At 40.4% G+C, this 21,560-nt stretch overlaps 1 protein-coding gene across 3 annotated transcripts in view; it reads left to right on the top strand.

The window, feature by feature from the left end:
* The window catches only part of bmpr1bb (bone morphogenetic protein receptor, type IBb), a 56,862-nt gene that overhangs the window by 30,500 nt on the left and 4,802 nt on the right, over positions 1-21,560 (top strand). For 2 of the 3 annotated variants that reach the window (XM_026173854.1, XM_026173855.1), the window contains exons 6-12: positions 8,794-9,122; positions 17,963-18,122; positions 18,970-19,072; positions 19,329-19,431; positions 20,677-20,767; positions 20,848-20,992; positions 21,301-21,493. In XM_026173854.1, coding sequence (XP_026029639.1) covers positions 9,035-9,122; positions 17,963-18,122; positions 18,970-19,072; positions 19,329-19,431; positions 20,677-20,767; positions 20,848-20,992; positions 21,301-21,493 — 883 coding nt within the window. In that variant the 5' untranslated portion in view covers positions 8,794-9,034. The remainder of the gene's footprint in view (positions 1-8,793; positions 9,123-17,962; positions 18,123-18,969; positions 19,073-19,328; positions 19,432-20,676; positions 20,768-20,847; positions 20,993-21,300; positions 21,494-21,560) is intronic. The other variant, XM_026173856.1, reaches the window with a different exon arrangement.

Below are 21,560 nucleotides of genomic sequence, written 5' to 3'. Positions count from 1 at the left end.
AGAGACAGAATGTGAAAAAAAATCCATGAATCCACATGGTAGGATTTGTAAAGAATTTATTCGTAAATTAGGGTGGAAAATAAGTATTTGGTCACCTCAGACAAGGAAAATCTCTGGCTCTCACAGACCTGTAACGTCTTCTGTAAGAAGCTTTTCTGTCCCCCACTCGTTACCTGTATGAATGGCACCTGTTTGAACTCATCATCTGTATAAAAGACACCTGTCCACAGCCTCAAACAGTCAGACTCCAAACTCCGCCATGGCCAAGATCAAAGAGCTTTCGAAGGACACCAGGAAAAGTATTGTAGACCTGCACCAGACTGGGAAGAGTGAATCTACAATAGGCAAGCAGCTTGGTGTGAAAAAATCAACTGTGGGAGCAATCATCAGAAAATGGAAGACATACAAGACCACTGATAATCTCCCTCGATCTGGGGCTCCACGCAAGATCTCATCCTGTGGGGTCAAAATGATCATGAGAACGGTGAGCAAAGATCCCAGAACCACACGGGGGGACCTGGTGAATGACCTGCAGAGAGCTGGGACCAAAGTAACAAAGGTCACCATCAGTAACACACTACAACGGCAGGGAATCAAATCCCACAGTGCCAGACGTGTTCCGCTGCTGAAGCCAGTGCATGTCCAGGCCCGTCTGAAGTTTGCCAGAGAGCACATGGATGATACAGCAGAGGATTGGGAGAATGTCATGTGGTCAGATGAAACCAAAGTAGAACTTTTTGGTATAAACTCAACTCGTCGTGTTTGGAGGAAGACGAATACTGAGTTGCATCCCAAGAACACCATACCTACTGTGAAGCATGGGGGTGGAAACATCATGCTATGGGGCTGTTTTTCTGCCAAGGGGACAGGACGACTGATCCGTGTTAAGGACAGAATGAATGGGGCCATGTATCGTGAGATTTTGAGCCAAAACCTCCTTCCATCAGTGAGAACTTTGAAGATGAAACGAGGCTGGGTCTTCCAACATGACAATGATCCAAAACACACCGCCCGGGCAACAAAGGAGTGGCTCCGTAAGAAGCATTTGAAAGTCCTGGAGTGGCCTAGCCAGTCTCCAGACCTCAACCCCATAGAAAATCTGTGGCGGGAGTTGAAAGTCCGTGTTGCTCGGCGACAGCCCCAAAACATCACTGCTCTCGAGAAGATCTGCATGGAGGAATGGGCCAAAATACCAGCTACTGTGTGTGCAAACCTGGTAAAGACCTATAGTAAACGTTTGACCTCTGTTATTGCCAACAAAGGTTATGTTACAAAGTATTGAGTTGTATTTTTGTTATTGACCAAATACTTATTTTCCACCCTGATTTACGAATAAATTCTTTACAAATCCTACCATGTGGATTCATGGATTATTTTTTTTCACATTCTGTCTCTCACAGTTGAAGTGTACCTCTGGTGCAAATTACTGACCTCTGTCATCATTTTAGGTGGGGGAACTTGCACAATCGGTGGCTGACTAAATACTTTTTTGCCCCACTGTGTATATGTGTATATATATATATATATATATATGTATATATGAATGTTGCAATTATTAAATTAAAATTAATATATTTGCCATCTTGGGTGGCACAGTGGTTAGCACACTCACCTCACAGCAAGAAGATACTGGGCTCGAATCCAGATTCTTCCAGCTGACGCCTTCCTGTGTGGAGTTTGGAACTTGTGCCTACATGTGCTCTTTGACTTCCTGCTACAGCCCAGACTTTAAAACCAGACCTTAGTAAGCCAATGACGGACTGATGTGCTTCTTTGCCAGAAAGTTTAACAATCGCCAGTCTAAAAGCTTCCAAAATTAAACAACAATGTAGTGTAGTTATAGTTAGCTTTATCCTGAAGCTACTGCTTCATCCCATCATTTGACTCTTAATAAACAAATCATATTAATTATTGAATATTTCTGTTTTTATAGAAGATAATGTAGTCTAGTGGAGCGGGGTCAAAGACAGGCAGGCTGCCTTAGCATGCATTCTAAAAATACAAAGTCCATGAGGCCAAAGCAAAATACTTTCCAACAAAACTTTAACCAGACAGGAACAACTAAGGGGAGATTAACAGAAACACTGAGAAAGTACACAGGAGAGACACACTGAGGGTTAATCAGGGGAATAAGACAAGGTACAGGTAAAACCAATCAATTAGATGGAGGACAGAAAAGCAGCGCAAAGGTAAAACAGACAAAAGACTACTAAAAAAAAACAAGTAGTAACAGGAAAGCAGACACCAACTTAACAAAAAAAAAAATGCAAGCAGACACAATGTGGGCCAAACTAAAGAAATACAAAAATAAAATGCCCAAGCCTGAATGAAATCAAAACAGAATAATCCCTCTAACCAAATTCAGAAAACTAGAATAATCATAAAAACCAAAAGACAGCAAAATGTATTCCTAAACAAAACTAGGGCTCAAAAGTAACAAAATATGCAGATTAGCTAGGAAATCCAAAATAACCCCAAAAAAACCATGACCCTCAGTGGCTAAACATGTAATTGAATTAAAACCACAGCCAAAGAACAAAAACTGAATGTTGTCACAAAATAAGCTGCATGGCCATGATGAAAAGGGACAAGCATACAAATTAAAAAGAAAAAAAAGTTTAACTCTGCCTTGTATTAACAGTTCAAGCTGGGCTGGTGATGTAATGGTGAGGGCGGTATGTTGTCGGCACACCATCATTAAAATACAACAGTCCCTGAGTGTTGTTGCTGACCATGTCTATTATGACCACATTGTCTCTCATTATCTCTCATTATTATTAAATGTTTATTTACTTTAAATGAAAGAAACAAGGAAAGAACTTCAGATAGCCCTGATGTGTAGCATAATCAGAGGTGTAAATTAGAGCATGCTTGAAGAAATTTAGTGTGTAATGTTGTTTAGTGCAAAATAAAAGGGCAACAAGAAAAGAACATTGTGTAAAAAAAAAAAAGAAGAAGAAGAAAACAGGTGTCTGAGGGAAGAGAGCCACACAGGAGCTGAGCTCTGAGGGCTTTTATTGAGCTGGCACACTGGTCCCAAGTGCTGCTGGTGTCATTGGAAACGAGCCACACCAGCCCAATAAGGGCCGCAGATGAGACCTGCCACACAAACAGGGCTAAAGAAGCTAGAGTGGAGTGGGTATTCACCTTATTTATGTCATAAAAACAGGCAGAACTGGATTACATTTTAAGATTTTAATTTGATTACACAGGCAATTAAGCAAGTACTGGGTTTCGTAAGATCTCAGATTGTGGGAATTTGCATTTTACAATTGAAATATATGTAGGGGTATGACATTAAAAAATGTTTCCGTCATGATAAAATAACTTATTCACAATGCACTATAAAATGCAAATACAGCTTTACATGTCCTCTCTGCATTCATTTTACTTGACTAGCTGGAGGCAGTGTGCAGTGAAAAGTTTATGAGGTTCATAAACTTTTGACATTTATAGTCTGATGAAGAAAGTGCACGGTTGCGACAGACTTAATTATTACTTGCGAACCGTGCATTTAATGGTCGTCTTGATGCCGTAAATGCTAGTACGTGGATACGTGTTCCCAGAGAATTTCAGAGGAGTTTACAAGCATTGTTATTTTCCATCAGACAGGTCAGATCCCGAATCAAACATAATTGCATTACATATTCTATCACAAGCTTTTTAGTTTCAGTTTGAAACTTCAGATGAGCATTTAACAGCCAGCACGAACCCTCCAGCGTTTTGTCATTAACAACAATAATATTGGCTGAGAAAAGTGATTCAACAGAAGTGTGATCATGTTTCAGTGCTCTCCGTTGTCACGTCGTAGTGTCATGAAGAAAGAGACGGTGAGACGGCCTGAGTGAGAGAATGAGACAGCATGACAGACAGAGGGAGGGGAAGGAGGGAGAATCTGGCTGTGACAGCCTTTTCACTCTTTATGAATGGAGTTTTTCTTCCCACTCAGCATTCTAAAAAGTATTCGTCAATCTCAGTGCAGTGATTTGGCCCTACTATTGTGGGAATCTTTAATATTCATGAAGATCTTTCTTTTACTTGAAGGTTGAGGCTTTGCTGGGGATATTCACATTCTCCCAATATAGTTACTGTATATATTTATATTCTGAATTATCCTTAGAGATTCAGTAGAGAAGGTGTCCTGTCTACACATGGGCATTGTTAAGTCTTAGCATTGTAGGCTGTAGCCTATTTGGAAATTAAAAAAAATCCAAAACAAATACATATAAAACAATAGAATGGAACATGGTCTTCGCATTATTTTAATGCCTCACGCAGGAGTAAAGTGACGGAGAGTAAAGGTGCAGATGAGACACCAAAAGAGTGACCAAGGTTCTGTTCTATTCAGTTTAGATTTAGTTATGCAGCACTAATCAAAAGCTGCCCCAAGGTGCTTTAGACCTCCTACAATATAGTATTCTGGAGAAAACCCCAACAATCAAATGAACCCCTATGAGCGAGCACTACGCAATGGTGGCAAGGAAAAAACATTTCTATGCTGATGACATTCAGTTGTATGTCTTTTAATCCTCACCAGCTGGATAGGCTGTTTAACCTTGATTTGTGCTTGGCCCTTCAGTTACCTTGACCTGAGCTTGAACAAAACTGAGGCCAAGATCATAGCGCCTCCCGATTTACATTCTGAAATCAGTCAGACTCTTACTGCTTTTTGTTCAGCTGCTAAATCCAGTGTTCAGAATCTTAATGCAATATTTGATTCCTTCCTCTTGCATGTAAAGTCTCTTTTTATCTCAGCTTCTTACCAAATGCACTGCTGCGCGCAGTGTTCAATCACATGCTCAGAATCTGCTGTTCCACCTACAAAACTGAAGACCAGGCGATAGAGCTTGTCAGTCTGGGCACCAAGGCTTTGAAAGAGTCTGCCACTAAAATTACATTTAGCTGACTCTGTGGAGTCTTTTGAAAACCAGTTAAAAACCTTTTTGTTTAACCAGGTACCTTCATTAATTTTTAATTAATTACATATCTTAACTTGTTTTTGTAATTTTTATGGCATTAAATTTTCTTATTTATTTTACACTTTTTTGCGTACATTACTTATCTATATTAAAATACACACAGGCAGGCACGCACACACACACACACACCTACACACACACACACACATACTCAACATATTGAATGCTTGTTTGATGAAGACTGTCAGATTGATAGAGTTTGTGAGTATTGTTAAGTTGCTAATTCTCATCTTCACGTTTATATAAGACCACTAATTTCACTGTTGATTAGACAAAAGCTGTGATCTCAGCGATGTCACCTGGATCTCTGAAAACTAAAAGACAGAGCAGTAGTTCAGCTCCATTGTATCAAATGTGGTTAATAATCTTTTCTTATAACTCAATGAAGAAAGGAAGCTAATCTTTGTCCTGCTGGATGATGAAGATAGTGTCACGCTTTCCTGACTCTCGCACCCCGATTGGACCATTTGGTCTAGACAGCTGTGTTGTCACGGTAATAAAGTGCTTTCCAGGATTCGGTGACAGCCGTTTTAACGCTGAGCTGCTGAAAATCCTCCTAATTTCACAGAGCTGAGGGTCAGTTTGGCCCCAGCTGAAAAATCGTTCAAGACACGCATTCCATCTTCTGAGAGTAATTTCATCATCTGTGTTCTGCCATGGCTTTTTGTTTCACAGGTTAGCGGTGATTTTTCACAGTCATCTATCCCGTTCCTCTTGCTGTGTGATGAAATGCGTGCCCGCTTCTTTAAAGTCACTTTCTGAAACAAAAAACATGGCTCATTTTCATGGTGCATTGCAATGCTAGTGCGGGTATTAAAGTAGGGTCTCTGTTTCAAAAGAAAATGTTTACTTTATGAAATGGAGACAGATTATTACAAACAATGCAATAATTGATCTCTGACTGCTAGAGGGCAGAATGTGAAGCACATAAAATCTGCAAAACGAAGTGACAATAATCTCTGAGCTAATCTACTCTCCACACAAGCCCTCCAAGTAGCACAGCACCCAGTTTACTAAGCCAGAGCTATGGTAGAGCAGCACCAAAGAAGTTACTGTACCTAAAATGGCAAGTGAAAGGGGCTCATACAAGTATGTGGTTTATAGAAGAAACAAAAAACAAGAATTTTTTTATTTTATTCAGGTAAAAGCAGTAATTTGTTCTTTTCAAATAGCTTAGTGTAGTGCAGTTTCCCTCATGTCATTTTGCTATTTTACCCATGCTATTGTACTGCTATTTTACTGCTCCTTTTCATGCTTACTGGAATCATTTGGGATTTATTGGAACTGTCCTGAATTTTTTAAGTTACAGCATACAGCAATAAAGCAACAATATTGTCAGAAAAGAGCAGTGAGAAGAGGGTTTTTGCAATGCATCGATGAGCTCTAATCAGAACCAACAGGGAGAAGGAAAAATCTTTAGTCTGATGAAGAAATTTTGAGCAGACATAAAAATAAAATGAGGTTATAAAAAGATATGTCCCAGGATGGTCACCCAACCATTCTAATAAAAGTGTCTCACTGGGGACATGTGCATGCACGCTTTTTTGGCTATGTATTTTTTGGCCCATGAAAGCCCTTCTTCGGCTTTGTGACCTTTTGATAACTCTGCATAATATTGTGCACAGGAAAGTACATCTGAATCAGTGGGTGTCTTTTGACCTAAACCCACCCTGTGGTCAGAGCATATTTCATCGCAAACAAACTAGACAGTAATAGTTGTTGCACATTATATTTCACACTGTAAGCAATAGTCATTAAATGAGTTCTTCATTTATTTAGGTCTGCAGCTTCTTAAAGGTGCAAGGCTGCAAGGCCTGCAAGAGAACAATTTATTAAGGAAAGATCAAGCCAGTACAAGCTGAAATATTCAATCCGTGATATTGACCAAGGTGTAATTCATACATTTAGAACAAAAAAATGGTTAAGATTATCATAGATTTTATTTTCCTAGAAAGACAGAGCCACGTAGGGAATTCCCATTTATTTTGAATTGATGATTGATCCTACAGCTGACTATGAGACAAACAATTTCTCAAGCAGTATAAATCATCTCTAAATATGTGTGATAGCAGATGTGCTATCACACAGGAAAGGAAGAATTAATTTAACTGAAAATAGCTCTTGCAACCAGTCTGCCCCACTTTGAACCCCTTTGTTTGGTGGAGTGACGCCCACCTACGGAGCTGCTTACTCCACTGGGCCCCCCATCACTGGCCTTTGGGCCCAAGTAGGCTGTGTGAGAGTCCAGAGAGGCTCCACGCTGGGCATTTGATGGAGCGCAGTAGGGTGTGTAAGGTGCAATGACCCATTCACATTGCTCCCCACGCGTTCATGCTCCAGAATAGTCTGACTTATCACATGTAATACACAGAGATGCACAAATCAGGAGTGACAGCTTTAAGGCTGGAGCACTAAAAAGACGAAGAGGCTTCTGGGAGCCGATGTTCCCACCCAGTGAGACTTTCGGAGGGGACAGTTGTGGGTGGAGAAGCCCATTTGGCTGTTGTTGTTTTTGCCTTCTTTTAGCACCACATTTGCTTTTGTTTGTGTCCCCTTGAACCATTTGGAATGAATGAAACTCCACCCAGAAGACCCATACATACGGCATGTGATTGTGGAAATTCTTCCCTCTCGGAAATGTTTATGATTTCTATAGGCGCTCTTGTAGAGTTGACGCAATTTGGCACACGGCTTAGTCAATCCTCTTGACTTTTGCTGTGCAGTGTGTCCCTATTATTATTCATGTTTCTTCTGTTCGGTTGTAAGTTTGCAAGTGTGCTGGATTAGTGTGAAGTTGCAAAGTTGTGGCGGTGCCTGGAGGTGTGAGCTCTAATCGCCTCTAATCACCTGACGTGTGATGGGCTGATCCCTGCTGAAGCTCTTCGCGTGGTTGTGTTTTCACCCCTTTAACACACAGGCTCACTGGAGCAACTGAACAAGATTGAGCCTTCATCTGCACTTTAATACCATACTGTTAGTTACAGATTAATGCCTGCGCGATTTTTGCCATTCACACAACACCTGCGTCTGCAGCTGTAGCTCAGCACACTTTAGGTCAAGATGGGGTTGTGGAAAGGTCGGTTTCTTTTCCTTTTTCCCTCTGATGATTATTGTGGAATGCGTCGCCTTTCTTCTTCAACTATCAAACAAATGAAAGGTGCAGATGAAAGCCTTTTATTTTATAATCTTTCTTAAGATTTTCTAATTGTTAAGTGGGAGACTTAGATGCCATTAAATAACCTCTGCGGTGAGAAAGACGTAAATGTCATGTCTGGAGCACTGGTGCCGAGCCAAGATGGATAACCTGCAATAACCTATTTGTATTAACAACAAATGCAAATTTTCCTCTAGATTCTTGCTTTAGTTGTTCATACTCTCTCTGCCTTGCATGATTTGATATCAGTTTGCTTTACCATAGTATATATACACATGTCCTCTGTAAGTTTATAGTCTTGAGTTCACTCTGTAGCTTCTGTGTCTCTCTTGGCATGCTGTGTGTTTGCACCAGTTCATAATGGCTTCACTGCTACCTTTCACACCTCACGGAGCCTCATGCTTGCATCCATCGCCCCGGTTCACCCCCGAATGCCCCCTCTGCACTGCTGTCTTTTCTGGGTATGAGGGATGAGAAAATTTGCACCGTGTGCCTGTGTTGTAGCAGCACCTCGGGGATGTGTAGATATACTCAGCTGTTCCCTCTGCGGTGGACATCGAAAGGGCTGGACAAATAGCACAGTGAGAGAGCAACAAAGTAACACCCTCCTCCCTCTCTTTTGCTCCCCCCCCCCCCCCCCCCCCCCCCCTCTTTTCTCAGTGTCTGTCTCTCCCAGGCTGTCAGTGTGGAGTAGTGCTGGAGGCTGCAAGGCGACTGTGCTGTGGGAAGTTGCTGAGAGTGCTGAGGGGGAAGTCACTCACAGAGAAACACTTGTACAGAAAAAAGCACTGAGCCTCTTTCACCAGAAGGATATAAAGTGCACTCTCGCACCTCCTCCTTGTTGCGCGGGGTGTGTTCGCTGTGCCAGGACCTCAGGGGCTTAAGGAAAGTTAATGCTGGCATGATGGTGGTGTTGCTGCCTCAGGAGTGGGCCTGGCAGGCTGTTCTCCTGGTGACTGGACTAGCATCACTGAGGCCTGGGTCTGATGGTGAGTGTTTTGATGTTTCTGCTGTCCTGCTGTCTTTATGTTTTGATTAACCATTTGGCTTATATCATAGGCATGTTTTCTTCCTGTGTATGTTGAGACTAGACTGGTTATGCACTTCTTTTACTGGTTGAGTTAGAAGCAAGTTTTCACATGTTTTATAGGCGATATCATACGCTGACAGGTTGATCGTGCTAGCTGTGCACTAGTCGGTCTATTTTTTGCCCTGGGGTATTTATGATGAAAAGCTATTATGATCTCCACAGGGGCTGCCATGAAAACCGGTGTGCATTTATCTCCGCTGTCCTGTCCACCCCCCCCCCCCCCCAACCCTCATGTCCCCAAATCCCCGTTCATGTTTTGAATTGTTTGAAGATGGACAGCCAGTTGTCTTTTATTATGAATGCCAGCAATGTCACAGTGCCCCGTAAGGTTGTGACAAGCTGAACTCCCAGTCTCAAGAAAATGACGCTTGGTTGGAGTAGGTCAGTATGGGTATTACCATGTTTAGGTGGTTTTCAGTTTTTATTGCTATTTGCAGATATTATGACACATAAATCAACACTTAAATTATTTGTTTAAAATCTAAAAATTTCAAAATTAATCAATGAATTCTGCAATTTTTCATGTTGCATTTTCTTTTTCTTAAAACCTTTTACACCAACTATTACAGATAATTAAAAAAAAAAAAAGTTAGTCCTAATATTAAAAAACAGAAACATTAAAAAAATCATTAGTTGCACCTTGACTTTCATACTTCGTAACAACAGAGTTTGGTGTCAAGCTATAAAACCAGCATCTGCTTGCACACAGTAACATGCAGTGTTTATAAATTCTGCCATAAAGAGATGGTCTGGAAAATTTCAGCATGACTCTTAGCTGTGAGTGGATTTCCCTTAAGTGATAGATGGCATGCCACTTCTCTCATTTGTTCACCCAGTGCTGTGTTGGCCTCATCTTGCTCTCCGTTAGTTAAATTGTTTTCTTAGTATAGGATAGGGGCTCATTGGAAAACGGAAGGCTTCAGAAAAAAAGTTGCTCTTGCTGATGAATCCTTTTTAGTGAATTAGCCCAACTCAGATCTAAACTATGCGGGTTACTGGAGCAAAACTCATCAAAAATGCCTCCGAAGAGCAACATTGATTTTCACTCTTCCAAAACTGCAGCGTTAACTAACTGGAGGCAAAGTGTCTGCTTATTCCTGTCAGCACAGACTGATAAATACTTCCCGAAATGAAGCTGAAGAGCTTCTTGGAAAAGTTTTATACTAAGGTTATTCTTGAGCTTCCTTAGTTTCACTCCCCTATGCTCAGCCTTTTCCCCCACTAACTTTTATCAATACCTTTTCTGTTTCCCCTGTGATTTGATCTTTTAAAGGTCACCCAAATGAGTTTAACATGTGGGAGGTAGCCCATAAATCTAAGTAGCACAGCCAGTTTGCCACCTGTTTCCCTAGGCTGGTAAGGTTCACAGAGAATAGATGAGTCCAAACACTGTTCATCCTGTGGCAATGCAGTGGAAATATAAAAAATATGGTCGGTTATATCATAATAAGTTAGGCTTTTTTGAAACTGATACATTGATATGTGTTAATTTCCTCCTAGCTATATTTTGGGTTAGGTTTTCCCCATGTTTGTCACTGATCGATAAAATATCTGTGGTATCGCTGCTGTTTCAGCTACTACCATTCAAGGAAAAAATGAACAAAAGTTGACGCGGGAGAAGTTGACATGGTATGTGTTTGGCTTAGTGACGTGAAAATATAAAAGGTCTGAAAGCTTGCTTGAGTACACTGGAGGAATTCTCTTGAAAGATGTTTATAATCAGGAGTCTTCACTGAAGAGCTGCTACTAAAGTAACTTGCCATTTATATTTTACTTCCAGCGATCTTCACATATTTGAAAAATGTGCATTGAACATGCAGTGGTTTAGACAGCCTGCAGGAAAACCTGAATAAGTTTAATGTTCTGTAGGTAGTGTTACATTTTTACTGCAATTAATAATTACGTTATTTATACGAGACAAAAGTCTTGACTAATGCACGTACTGCATACATTATTTGAAGTTATCTTAAATGGAGATCGAGCGTTCTTGGATGCTCAAGGAGGATGATGCCTAACTCAAAATCTTCCAGACAAACATGCAGAGGTTTTTGCTCAGTACTTTGCAAGGACAAAAATTATATGCAACAATAATATACCTTTCCTTTGGAACATGTTTGTGAAGCTAAGCGCTGCACAGTAAGGTCAGAGTGTAGCGTGGCGTAGCGGTCCAGCAGTACAAAACAGCAGCAGTTGGTCCTCAGCAGGACCGAGCTCCTTCAGCGTTCTGTGTGCTGCTTCCTGTCAGGATGTGGATACGGTTCCCCCACACAGAATTTGATCCCCAGGCAGATGTGCTGCTCTAGCGGTCAAGCCTGGGAATAAAAACTCTATATGTGTGTGTCTATGTGTGTGTCTATTAGTCCTTCATGTGAACCATGTTAATATATCTGCTTTGTGAGGTTTGGAAACTTGGGACTATTTTTGTGAGTTTTAAGAACATACTGAAGGGACTACTAAACCCTAGTTGAATCCTTTTGAAATATGAAATTATATAAAAAGCCCCTGTTGTCTAACAATTAGTTAACAAAGTTAACTATGTTTGCAGGCTTCAGCTGGGATTCTTACTAGACTTTAGAGGTGGCAGCAGGTGGATTTTGTGATTGTGCAAAAGTCCTTAGTCAAAGGCAAACATACTTGAAAATGGAATATATAAGGCAAAAAGAGAGTTTGTGTAATTTTAATGAGCTTCAAATTTAGAATTGGGTATGAGCACTTTTATTATTCCCCACAGCCTAAACTATATTAGCCAAGCTTTCTTTAGGTATCCTTCAGTAATAGTTGTCCAGGGTTTTTGGAGGACATTCAAAGCTCTTCTTTAGGTGCTGCGTGCTTCTTCTTTTTTTTTCATTTTCTGCCAAGATGATTCCACACTGTTTTTGTCTATCCGGTTATGCTTTTAGCACACAGACAGTGTGTTTGAGAACATTGTCACTGCTGAAAAATAAAGCTGTTGCAACCAGATGTTGTCTAGATGGTATTACATGGTTGATCAAAATATGATTTGATAAGATCCCATCAACACTGTCTGAAATGTAGTTTTTGACAGCCACCCTTCCACTGAGTGCTACTGAGGCTTCAGTGAACGGTAGACTGATGAACTGAACGGTCAGATTTATCTCTCAGGTCCTGCATCAGGTGCATTTGGTGGATTTTTTCCTATGTCTTATCAACATGATTTTCAGATATCTGCTGGAGATGGTTTCTTAAGACTGCCACTTTTCCCCTCAACTAGACCAGTTTGCTCAATTTTCTTAAGGACACTCTGTACAGGATACTGAGAAGTTTTTAGCTAATAGCTCTTTGGGAATCATGTTGTTGGTGCAAAAATACTTTTTATACTGTCAAACTGTGTTATTTTTGTCATTTTCCATAGAGTCAACTAAAGAAATGGGAAGAAACTATGTTTTTTAGACATGCTGCTAGTAACAAAGAGCCTAAAGATGCATTTTAAAATTGGTTCCTGTAATGTCTAGACACAACACTGATTCATCCCTTCATTAAGGTGTCCTTTTATGCTTGACTGCACTGAACTGGGCTGAAAAAGCATCCAATGTTCATAGAAAAACTTTGAAAGACCTTCAAAAAGCTTGGAGAGCTATTGTTGAAGACCCCTTTAAAACTTTACATGGAAGTCTGTAAAGCTCCTTGAAAGCAAAACATACGTAATGTAGGGGTGGCTCAAGATTTTTGCGCTATCCTGTATGTCTTCAAGTTTTTCACCCTAAGATACTACTCTCCTGGCTGTACTTTCATATTTAACATATAGACATGTGAGTGTACTATGCTATACTTACAATATACAGTACTTACATAGATTAAACAACCTTAAGTACAAAAGAGAAGCGTCTGCCCACATTTCCTTTTTTTGGGGGGTGCAGAATGGCTAAGGTGACATATTGTGGTGGCGCTATGGCTGCAGTCTGTAATGAACCCCAGAATTTTTCAGTCGCTTGTGGCTTTTTCCAGTAAGTCCAGACCACATGAATAGATAGACGAGCAGTGAGACGCGTTGATGGGAATTGTGGGCAGATAATGTTAAAAAAAAAAAAAAAGAGAAAATGGGTTTGAGATGAGACAGATACACTTGTGGTGTCAGCACCTACACCTGTTTCTTGTCTATCAATGTGTGTGTTCGTCAGCCAGTGTGTGTCTGTCTGCAAACATTTTGCAAGATTCATACAATTATATGCAAGATTAAGAAGTTTAGTGCATCTGCGCACCCTATATATAGGCCTCTGTGTCTCTGTCTCTTTATGTTGCTGGCATCTGTTGTGAATAGAGCAGTTATTTCGTCTGTCTGTGTGTACATCTGCCTGTGTTTGAGTATTTGCATGTGGATATAGCAGCTCTTTGCTGTATTCACACCCATATGTAGAATTTAGTTTCTGACAGTGGAGCTATTTTTTTTTTTTTCGAGGGTGGGATTTGAGAAAAATGCAGGGCAGGGTCAACTCCATAAATTTGTCGTGGCATTATTGCTCTGTCTGGTGGGAGCCCCTGTCAGTCCTTCAGAAAGGCAGCCGATAAAGAGAAAACAGGTTGGTGGAAGCTGTGCGCTGGAAACCGATGACCTGATGTGGGTGTAGCAGCAGCAGAGAAGAAGAAGCGAAGAGTGTGGAATGTGCTCCTCGGACACTTTCTTGTGTGTGCGTGTACAATATGCGCACATGTGTGAGTGTCTCATGTGGCACAGGCCTTTGAAGCCTGTAGGGGGTTAAGAGGAATGAGAGTGCAGTGGCAGGGTGGAGGAGGATGTATGGGCCCTTTGCAGGTTGGTTGTGACCCCCTCAGGGTCAGAGTGCACCCGGCAGACAAGGGGGAAGATGCCTCTTTTTGAGAAGGTGATTTATCATGGCCACCTGGAGTAACTTATCCTCCTCTGTACCCATGACGAACAGTTAACAGTCTGTGCAGTGGTCACAGCTCACAGATTCAATGCCTGTTGTCTAGTCTGTGAAGTCTGCTCCTGTTATACAGCTCTGTTAATTGGAGTGCTTATTTTTCAAGGCATGCAAAGCCCGTCACATCCCATTGTTGTTACTGTTTTGATTAAAATCTTTTATTTGTAATAAAGAAAAAGGAAAGTAAAAAAAGTTCAATGAAACAACAATGTAGCACCTCAAACTGACTCAACTTAAAACAATCAGTAAAAGTCGAACATTTGGTTAGAATAAGGAAAAATGGAAGCACGTCTTCCATTAGAACTGCCAAAAATAAAGACGTTCATTTAAAAAAATGCATGTCTTAAAAAACGTTTAAAAAAAACACACCCAAAAAACCTAACAAACAGAACATGTTATCAAGTGGGAATTTCCATGATTCTTCCATGATGGCTCCCATTTGTCATTGCTGCCATTATAAGATTGTTACAGAGGTCATAGTCATGCTTCGCTTAGCACTATAAAAAAGGAAGGAGGTTGTGTCACAAACAAGGCCAATATTGCTCAGTCACAGCCTTCAGAAATGAACAGAAATGAGAAACATGGTCATAAAGGTGGCAGATAAACTACCGTCAATAATGCAGACATGTTTGGAAAAGTTCAATCCAGTGTGGAAGCGCTCGCATTTACAGTGCCACTGATGGTGATGAGCTGTGACTGAAGGCTCTCCAGCTGGAGTAATTCACCATAATTACACTTCGCTTGCTCAGAGGGTGTGTGTGTGTGTAATATTGTGTCAGAGACAGAGGAGCTGCCTGTGGAATGTGTGAGGGATGCAGATCAGGTTTCTGGGTGACCTTCAGCGTGCTACGTCGCTGACAATGCAAGTTTGTGTGAGGGTCCATGTAAGCTTATGCATCTCCAAGACGAGAGTAAATATAAGGAGGAAACGAAACGAAAGGTGGGCAGTATATATATGTGCATACATGGGTGACAGTGCACTGGTGTAGTAGTTTAAAGTAGTTCATAGTAATGAGTCAAACTTAATGTGATTTCCAGTCACATTAAGTTATAGGACACAGAATATTAGTAGAATTTGATGCCACTCTCCTGCAAATACAAATAATGAGGCGATAATGAGTAAATAAATAAACCTCCAGGGTTTGCAGATGGAAGTTGGGATGTTGAAAGGCTGGAAACAGCAGGAAATGATGAAAGGTGGTATTGGCAGTGAGATGTAAGAGAGTGAGGGATGAGACATTCTGCAGCTAGACCACCTAATTGGGAGAATGCATGTGACACATTATGTGAGAGTCAGTGTGAAGAAAATGTCACATCTTGGTTATTTTCCTGTCTTTAGTTTAAGAGAGGTAGTTTCTCTTTGATTTTTTTCTTCCCATCATTGAGGCTTTTTAGTAATTTGTTGAACATCAGTGACTGTGCAGTAAAATTACTCATATGTACAGCAGGCTTTAAAACTTGTTGGATAAATACTTTCATTATGACTTCCATAACAGACAGTTTGTATTGTAGTGAGGTTGAGGGCCCATCCAATAGTGATTTTCGGCCTTATCTATATCCTCAATTTCAAATTGATGGCAGCAACATAACTATATTTTTAATGAGATACCACAATGTCTCTGTTTAAACACTTGATACATTTTCTGTGTTCTACTGTGAATAAAATGTGAGTTTATAGAGCTTGCAGATCATGTTCTGTTGTTTAAAATTTTTACACAGCCTCCCAACATTTGTTTAATTGGAATTATATATTGGTCCATCAGTCAATGAACTGGCGGATACGATAGAATCTGCATACTTTGTACAGCAAGCTATAAAACTTATTGCCTTCATGTCAAACAATATGTGTAATCAAGCAAGTTTATTTATAAGTACAAATTGTTTGAGACTAATCTGTTCATAGCCAAATGAACTGTTTAGAAAATATGTAATCCATGTGCTGCTCTACGTAATGCTCATTTTTGTGTTTATGTCATTGCAGTTAAGTGCTGTCATGGTACAACGTGCACCTTGTTTACCAAAAGATTAAGTGACTCAGAGCTCTTCAAGACAGAAAGTTCCTTACAGACTCGTGAAACATTCCATTCTTGTGTCCTTGTTTTGAATATTTGCAAAACAGATGTGATAAAGAGACCAAGGCCACTGTGAGGGAGGATCTGAACACCTCCACAAACTTCCCCTCTGACAGAAACCGCAACACAGAGTGAAAGGACACAGTCCCACTTAAAGAATAGTCACTGTATTTGGTATTGCAATCTGATTTAGCCTTTTCATCACGTACTCCTCTGGAGGATTAATCATGTCTCCCTTTTGATGCCTGGTTGGCTTTCTGGCTGTTTCTGCCCTTTAGATCTTGTTGCATCTATCAGGGGGAAACTTTTCTTGGATTTGACTAACACTGAGCGCTAACATGGAAATGGGCATTCTTGATGTCTTGAAAGCCTTGACTTTGGCTTCACTGTGTATAATCTGTTAAATAGGTTAATTTTTTTAATATATATATATACATACATACATACATACAAGGAAAATAATGTGAAGGTAAAAGGAAAAGTGAGAATCGGACAGAGAGCAAGAGAAAGACATCCATCTAGTGTGGCACAATGCTGTTCCGCTCTTTGACCACAGTGGTCTTTGGGGATTATCTGCTGTCATGACTGATTTTGCACTGAAAGACTTTATGCAGCTTCAGCTACTTTACAGTAAGAGTGAAAAAAAAGCGCATAAGCTGCACAGTTACTTTTAATTGAAAAATGTTTCTATACCAATGAGCAGGGTTATTATAGTGTGTCATACTGGTTTAAATAATTATACGTCTTTTGGAGATTTCAGCTTGCATTCTTTTTTAGCCCAAATATTTGTTACACGTGTTTTATTAATTTTACAATGTACGATTACAGGTCATATATCTGGCATTATTCACAGTCTAAAAACAATTAAATAACTCCTTTCCATCCATGTTTTCCAAAAAAGGATTTCAAATTTTGATTTGTTGGACCACAGAATAGTTTTCCAGTTTCAGGCCAGAGAGGACAGCAGCCTTTCTGGATCTTGCTCATTTGTGGCTGCTTCTTAGCATGGTAAAGATTTAACCTGCATTTGTGGCTGGCAAGCTGAACTGTGTTCACCCACAAAGATTTCTGGTCTGGTTCTGGTGTTTCTGATGTCCATGACAGAGCCATGCTTGTTTTGAGTTCGGTGAGGATGAGAGGAACATCGAATACTGATTTTCTGACAAAGCTAAAAATACTGATTTCCAGCTTTGTCCCTTGCACACAGAGCTTTTTCCAGATTCTTTGAAATTTTGATGCTATTATGTACTGTAGATGATGATATATTCAAAGTCAATTAAACAATTTTGCATTACAGAACATTATTCCTAAATTGTTCTGCAATTTATAGACACAGTTTGTTTGCAGGCTGCTAAACCTCTCCCCTTTGTTTCTGAAAACTCTTCCCCAGCTGTTTCCTTTTAGTACCGCTTCCTTTTTTCACTCTTTTCCTCCCCTCCCCTATGAGTTTATGAAGTTTGCAAATCGGTCCATTGATCAGTGACGTGGGAGATGCAATAGATCCGCATACTTCATATTATGTTTTCACTTGTTTCCTTGATCAGCTCCTTTATCAGGTCTGCTAAACTCTGACCACTTGGAGTTAAATTCAGAACAGCAGGGTTTCTTTCAGCAGCACACTGTTAAACTCCAAACAATGCTAAGCTAGGAAGACAATTGACAGGCTTTGAAAAAGGGGATGTGTTATTATTATTGATCACTGATCACTGATTTTCCTGAGGTGCAGTGTACTAAAGTTTTCTGTCTCCTGTGTCTTCACTGTACAGCTAATATGTTGGACACTATGCTCCTGAAGAACGGGGGGAAGGGGGCATCGGATCGAAGGGTGGAGGAGAGCAGCAGCGCAGCCACAGTTTTAGCTCAGAACATGCTTTGGTGCCACTGCTACCATCACTGTCCTGAAGACTCGGTCAACAACACTTGCATGTATGCTGGACTACACACTTGCATGCTCACAAAACAGACACATACAAACTTTTAAAAAACACTGTGTTAAGCTCATTAAAAGACAACGCAAACATTTACCCGGTGTAATTAGCCAAAAGACTCATAATTGCGTGATTAGATCAGAAGCACACAAATGTTTTAATTCAGCGCCATTCTTCTGAAACCCCTGAAGCTTCGTGAGGCACAGCTTATTTCTACTCTCATTATCCATTTCAGTTGTTTGTTTCTTTGTTTCTTTGTTTTGTTTCAGAGATTACATTTTAATACTTAGTGGTACAAGGTCTATATGTGCTTAGATGCAGTTATTTAATATATAAGGATATGAATGTACTATTTGTCATCTTTGCTATCTATTTGTTTTGTGTCATTATTACTTCATCTCAATTTTTTGACTATATTTAAAGGTAAAAAATGTACTCATAAATACACATCATTTAGTGTGTAATTACATCTTCCTACAAATTGATGGATTCTCATAAGCTTAGACTGAATCCATTAAAAATATATAGACGTTAATTTGTGGAAGCCACCATGTTGCGCTGCCACGAATACAGCGGCCACGATCACCACCGCTCTCTGTCCTTCCTCATTTCCATTTCATCCTCATCGTCCTCACCTCAAGCCTCATCTCCTGAACTGAAGTCAGGGCTCTTTCACATTCAAAACATTCATAAATGTGCTAGTGTATTCCTGGTATTGTCACAATTACTCATGCCACTAGATTAGACACGCGACTAACATGCTGACAGTCAATAAAAATGATCTTCAGATCTAAATATTTATTTGGATTTCTGTGATGGTGAAATTGTGTGCATATTCTTTGTAGGACTGATGGTTACTGCTTCACTATGGTGGAGGAGGAGGAGGGGGGGATTGCTGTACTCACTGCAGGTTGCCTGGGACTGGCTGGCTCTGAGTTTCAATGCAGAGTAAGTCTGCTGCATGTGAATGCTGCATGTGAATGTGCGTGTGTCACCCGTGAAATCTTTTTAAACCTTTATAAGCTTTACTTGACTTACTGAAGCTGTTGATGAGACCCATTTGAATAAGAATTGTCCAGTCCATTGTGTTTACTTTATACACAGTAGAAGAGCTTTTGTTATATTACAAAATGCTAACTAGCCCCCTCTCATTAGTGTTACATAGACATGCACAGTTCTGACATTTTGTTTGTGTACATGAAAGGACACGTGGAACGCACGTTCAAGGAGAGCTCTCGAGTGTTGCACGGATCAAGACTTCTGCAACAGAGACTTGCGTCCCACCCTTCCTCCACTGATGACATCAAGTAAGACAAACACACACACACATCCACTCTTTCACACATTTTTTTTTTCACATAATGAAATCCGGCCCCCTTTAAAGTGTGAGTGGCTTTCAAAACTGGCTCTTTTAGGCCACGCTGGGTTGGTGATGGGTAGTGACAGTTTAAGCTGTTACAAACCACAGTGTGGTGCTGGAGTGAAGTGGCACATAGAGAGACAGAGAGAGAGAAGGAGAGAGAGATGAAACGGAGCCTGCAGATTTGGCTTGTTCTCTCACCCTCTAATGAAAAGGACAGCCTCTCCCCAGGGCCTGCTTGAGTTTCTTGCCTCAGGACGGATGTGAGATATCTGTCCATCTGTCATGCCACAACCCACTAACTAACACACACATACACACACTTTCTCTCTCCCTCTGGCACATACACTAACCTATGTGTATTTTTTATACATTCAAGCTACCTCTGCTGTTTTGTTATTTGACTCTTTTTTTCGTAGTTTGAGCTTCATTCTTATCAGTTTTAATAACAAGGAACAGTTCTTACTATGATCTGAGGATATGATAGAACAAAATCTCAATGGGCCAGAAAGGAGTGTTAAAAAAAAGTTGCAACGCGGCTTTATCACCAAGTGAAAGATTAGCACAAGAAAACAGCAAGCGCTGCTCTCACGTCTGAGGATGAAGTCAGTTTTTAAACAGTAACAATGGACAGTTATGGTAGTAATTTATTCTATGCATTATGTTTTCCTTTAAATGTAGGTTCATTTGAAACATTACTTATCATCAGTTAATTTGCAGTGACCTTATAAGAAGTTCTTTCTCCACGAATTCTTATTGTGTTTGTGTGTGTTATTTTTTCCCCACCATGAAGTATCACTGTTCAGCCATTCGTGTTTCTGTGCTTCTGATTGACAGTGCAGAAAGTCTAGAGCCCCAGAGCTGCTTCAGACCTCTGGGGTTTCTGTAGATGTCCGTGTGACATCTGATATCTGAGATTTGGGAGCGGGATGTGATCGATAAGGCAGTAGGAAAAGGGGGTGCAGGGAAGAAATAGAGAGATGGAAGGGGGAAAACTTGTCCCTGCCAATGAGAGATATTTGGAATGACGCCCATGAACAACTGACTGTCACCTCCATTTATCAGTAGTTGTTCTGTTGACTTTCCATCTTGACCAGACCAGGATTTTTTTTTTTTTGTTGTTGTTTCAAAATCGCTAAATTAAAAAAAATTAAAAACTCTAATTTACATCTTCTCATCATTACATTTTTAGATTACCACAGTATCCAGTACATGGCTCTCTTAATTTCAGTCACAGTTTGCAGCATCATCCTTGGCATCATCCTCGTATTTTGTTACCTAAGGTAAGAAGGTCGTCTCATACACACATAATTTAAACACTTTCACACCTCTGGATGTTCACTCAGCAAACTTTCTGCGCCAGATATAAACGGCAGGAGTCACGGCCACGCTACAGTATCGATCTGGAGCAGGATGAGACCTACATTCCCCCTGGGGAATCTCTGAAGGACTTGATAGAGCATTCCCGTAGCATTGGGTCTGGCTCTGGGTCAGGACTCCCTCTACTGGTAAGCAAAACTCTCTACACCTCTGCGTCACCTCAAGGTGAGATTAACTGTGATAAAATAATCACTGTGTCACTCCATTGTTTATAAATATATGCAGAATATGCAGAAGAAAATGTCACACAATGATTTTTAGTGCAGTAAAATATCTGAATTACATCAACCTGTTCGCTCGTATAAAACTTAAACAGAGCAAGATGCTCAGAAGGAAGTTTTTCTATATTTATAATGAAAAAAATGGATTTTAAAGAGACTTGTCTTTGTAAAAATGGAATTTATTTTGTTTTGTTGTTTCAATAATTTGTTTCCAGGTGCAGCGCACCATCGCCAAGCAGATTCAGATGGTTAAGCAGATTGGAAAAGGACGATATGGAGAAGTCTGGATGGGCAAGTGGAGAGGAGAGAGAGTGGCTGTCAAAGTCTTCTTCACCACTGAGGAAGAAAGCTGGTTCAGAGAGACTGAAATCTATCAGACCTTCCTGATGAGACACGACAACATACTGGGTAAGGTCCTGAAAACTGCGAAGTGAGTGTAAAAGAATGAATGCACTTAGTTAACAGTGAGCAGCGG

Source organism: Astatotilapia calliptera, chromosome 7 (assembly GCF_900246225.1).
Source record: "Astatotilapia calliptera chromosome 7, fAstCal1.2, whole genome shotgun sequence".
In the NCBI taxonomy this organism is placed as follows: domain Eukaryota; kingdom Metazoa; phylum Chordata; class Actinopteri; order Cichliformes; family Cichlidae; genus Astatotilapia; species Astatotilapia calliptera.
This window is presented reverse-complemented; position numbering and strand designations above follow the sequence as displayed.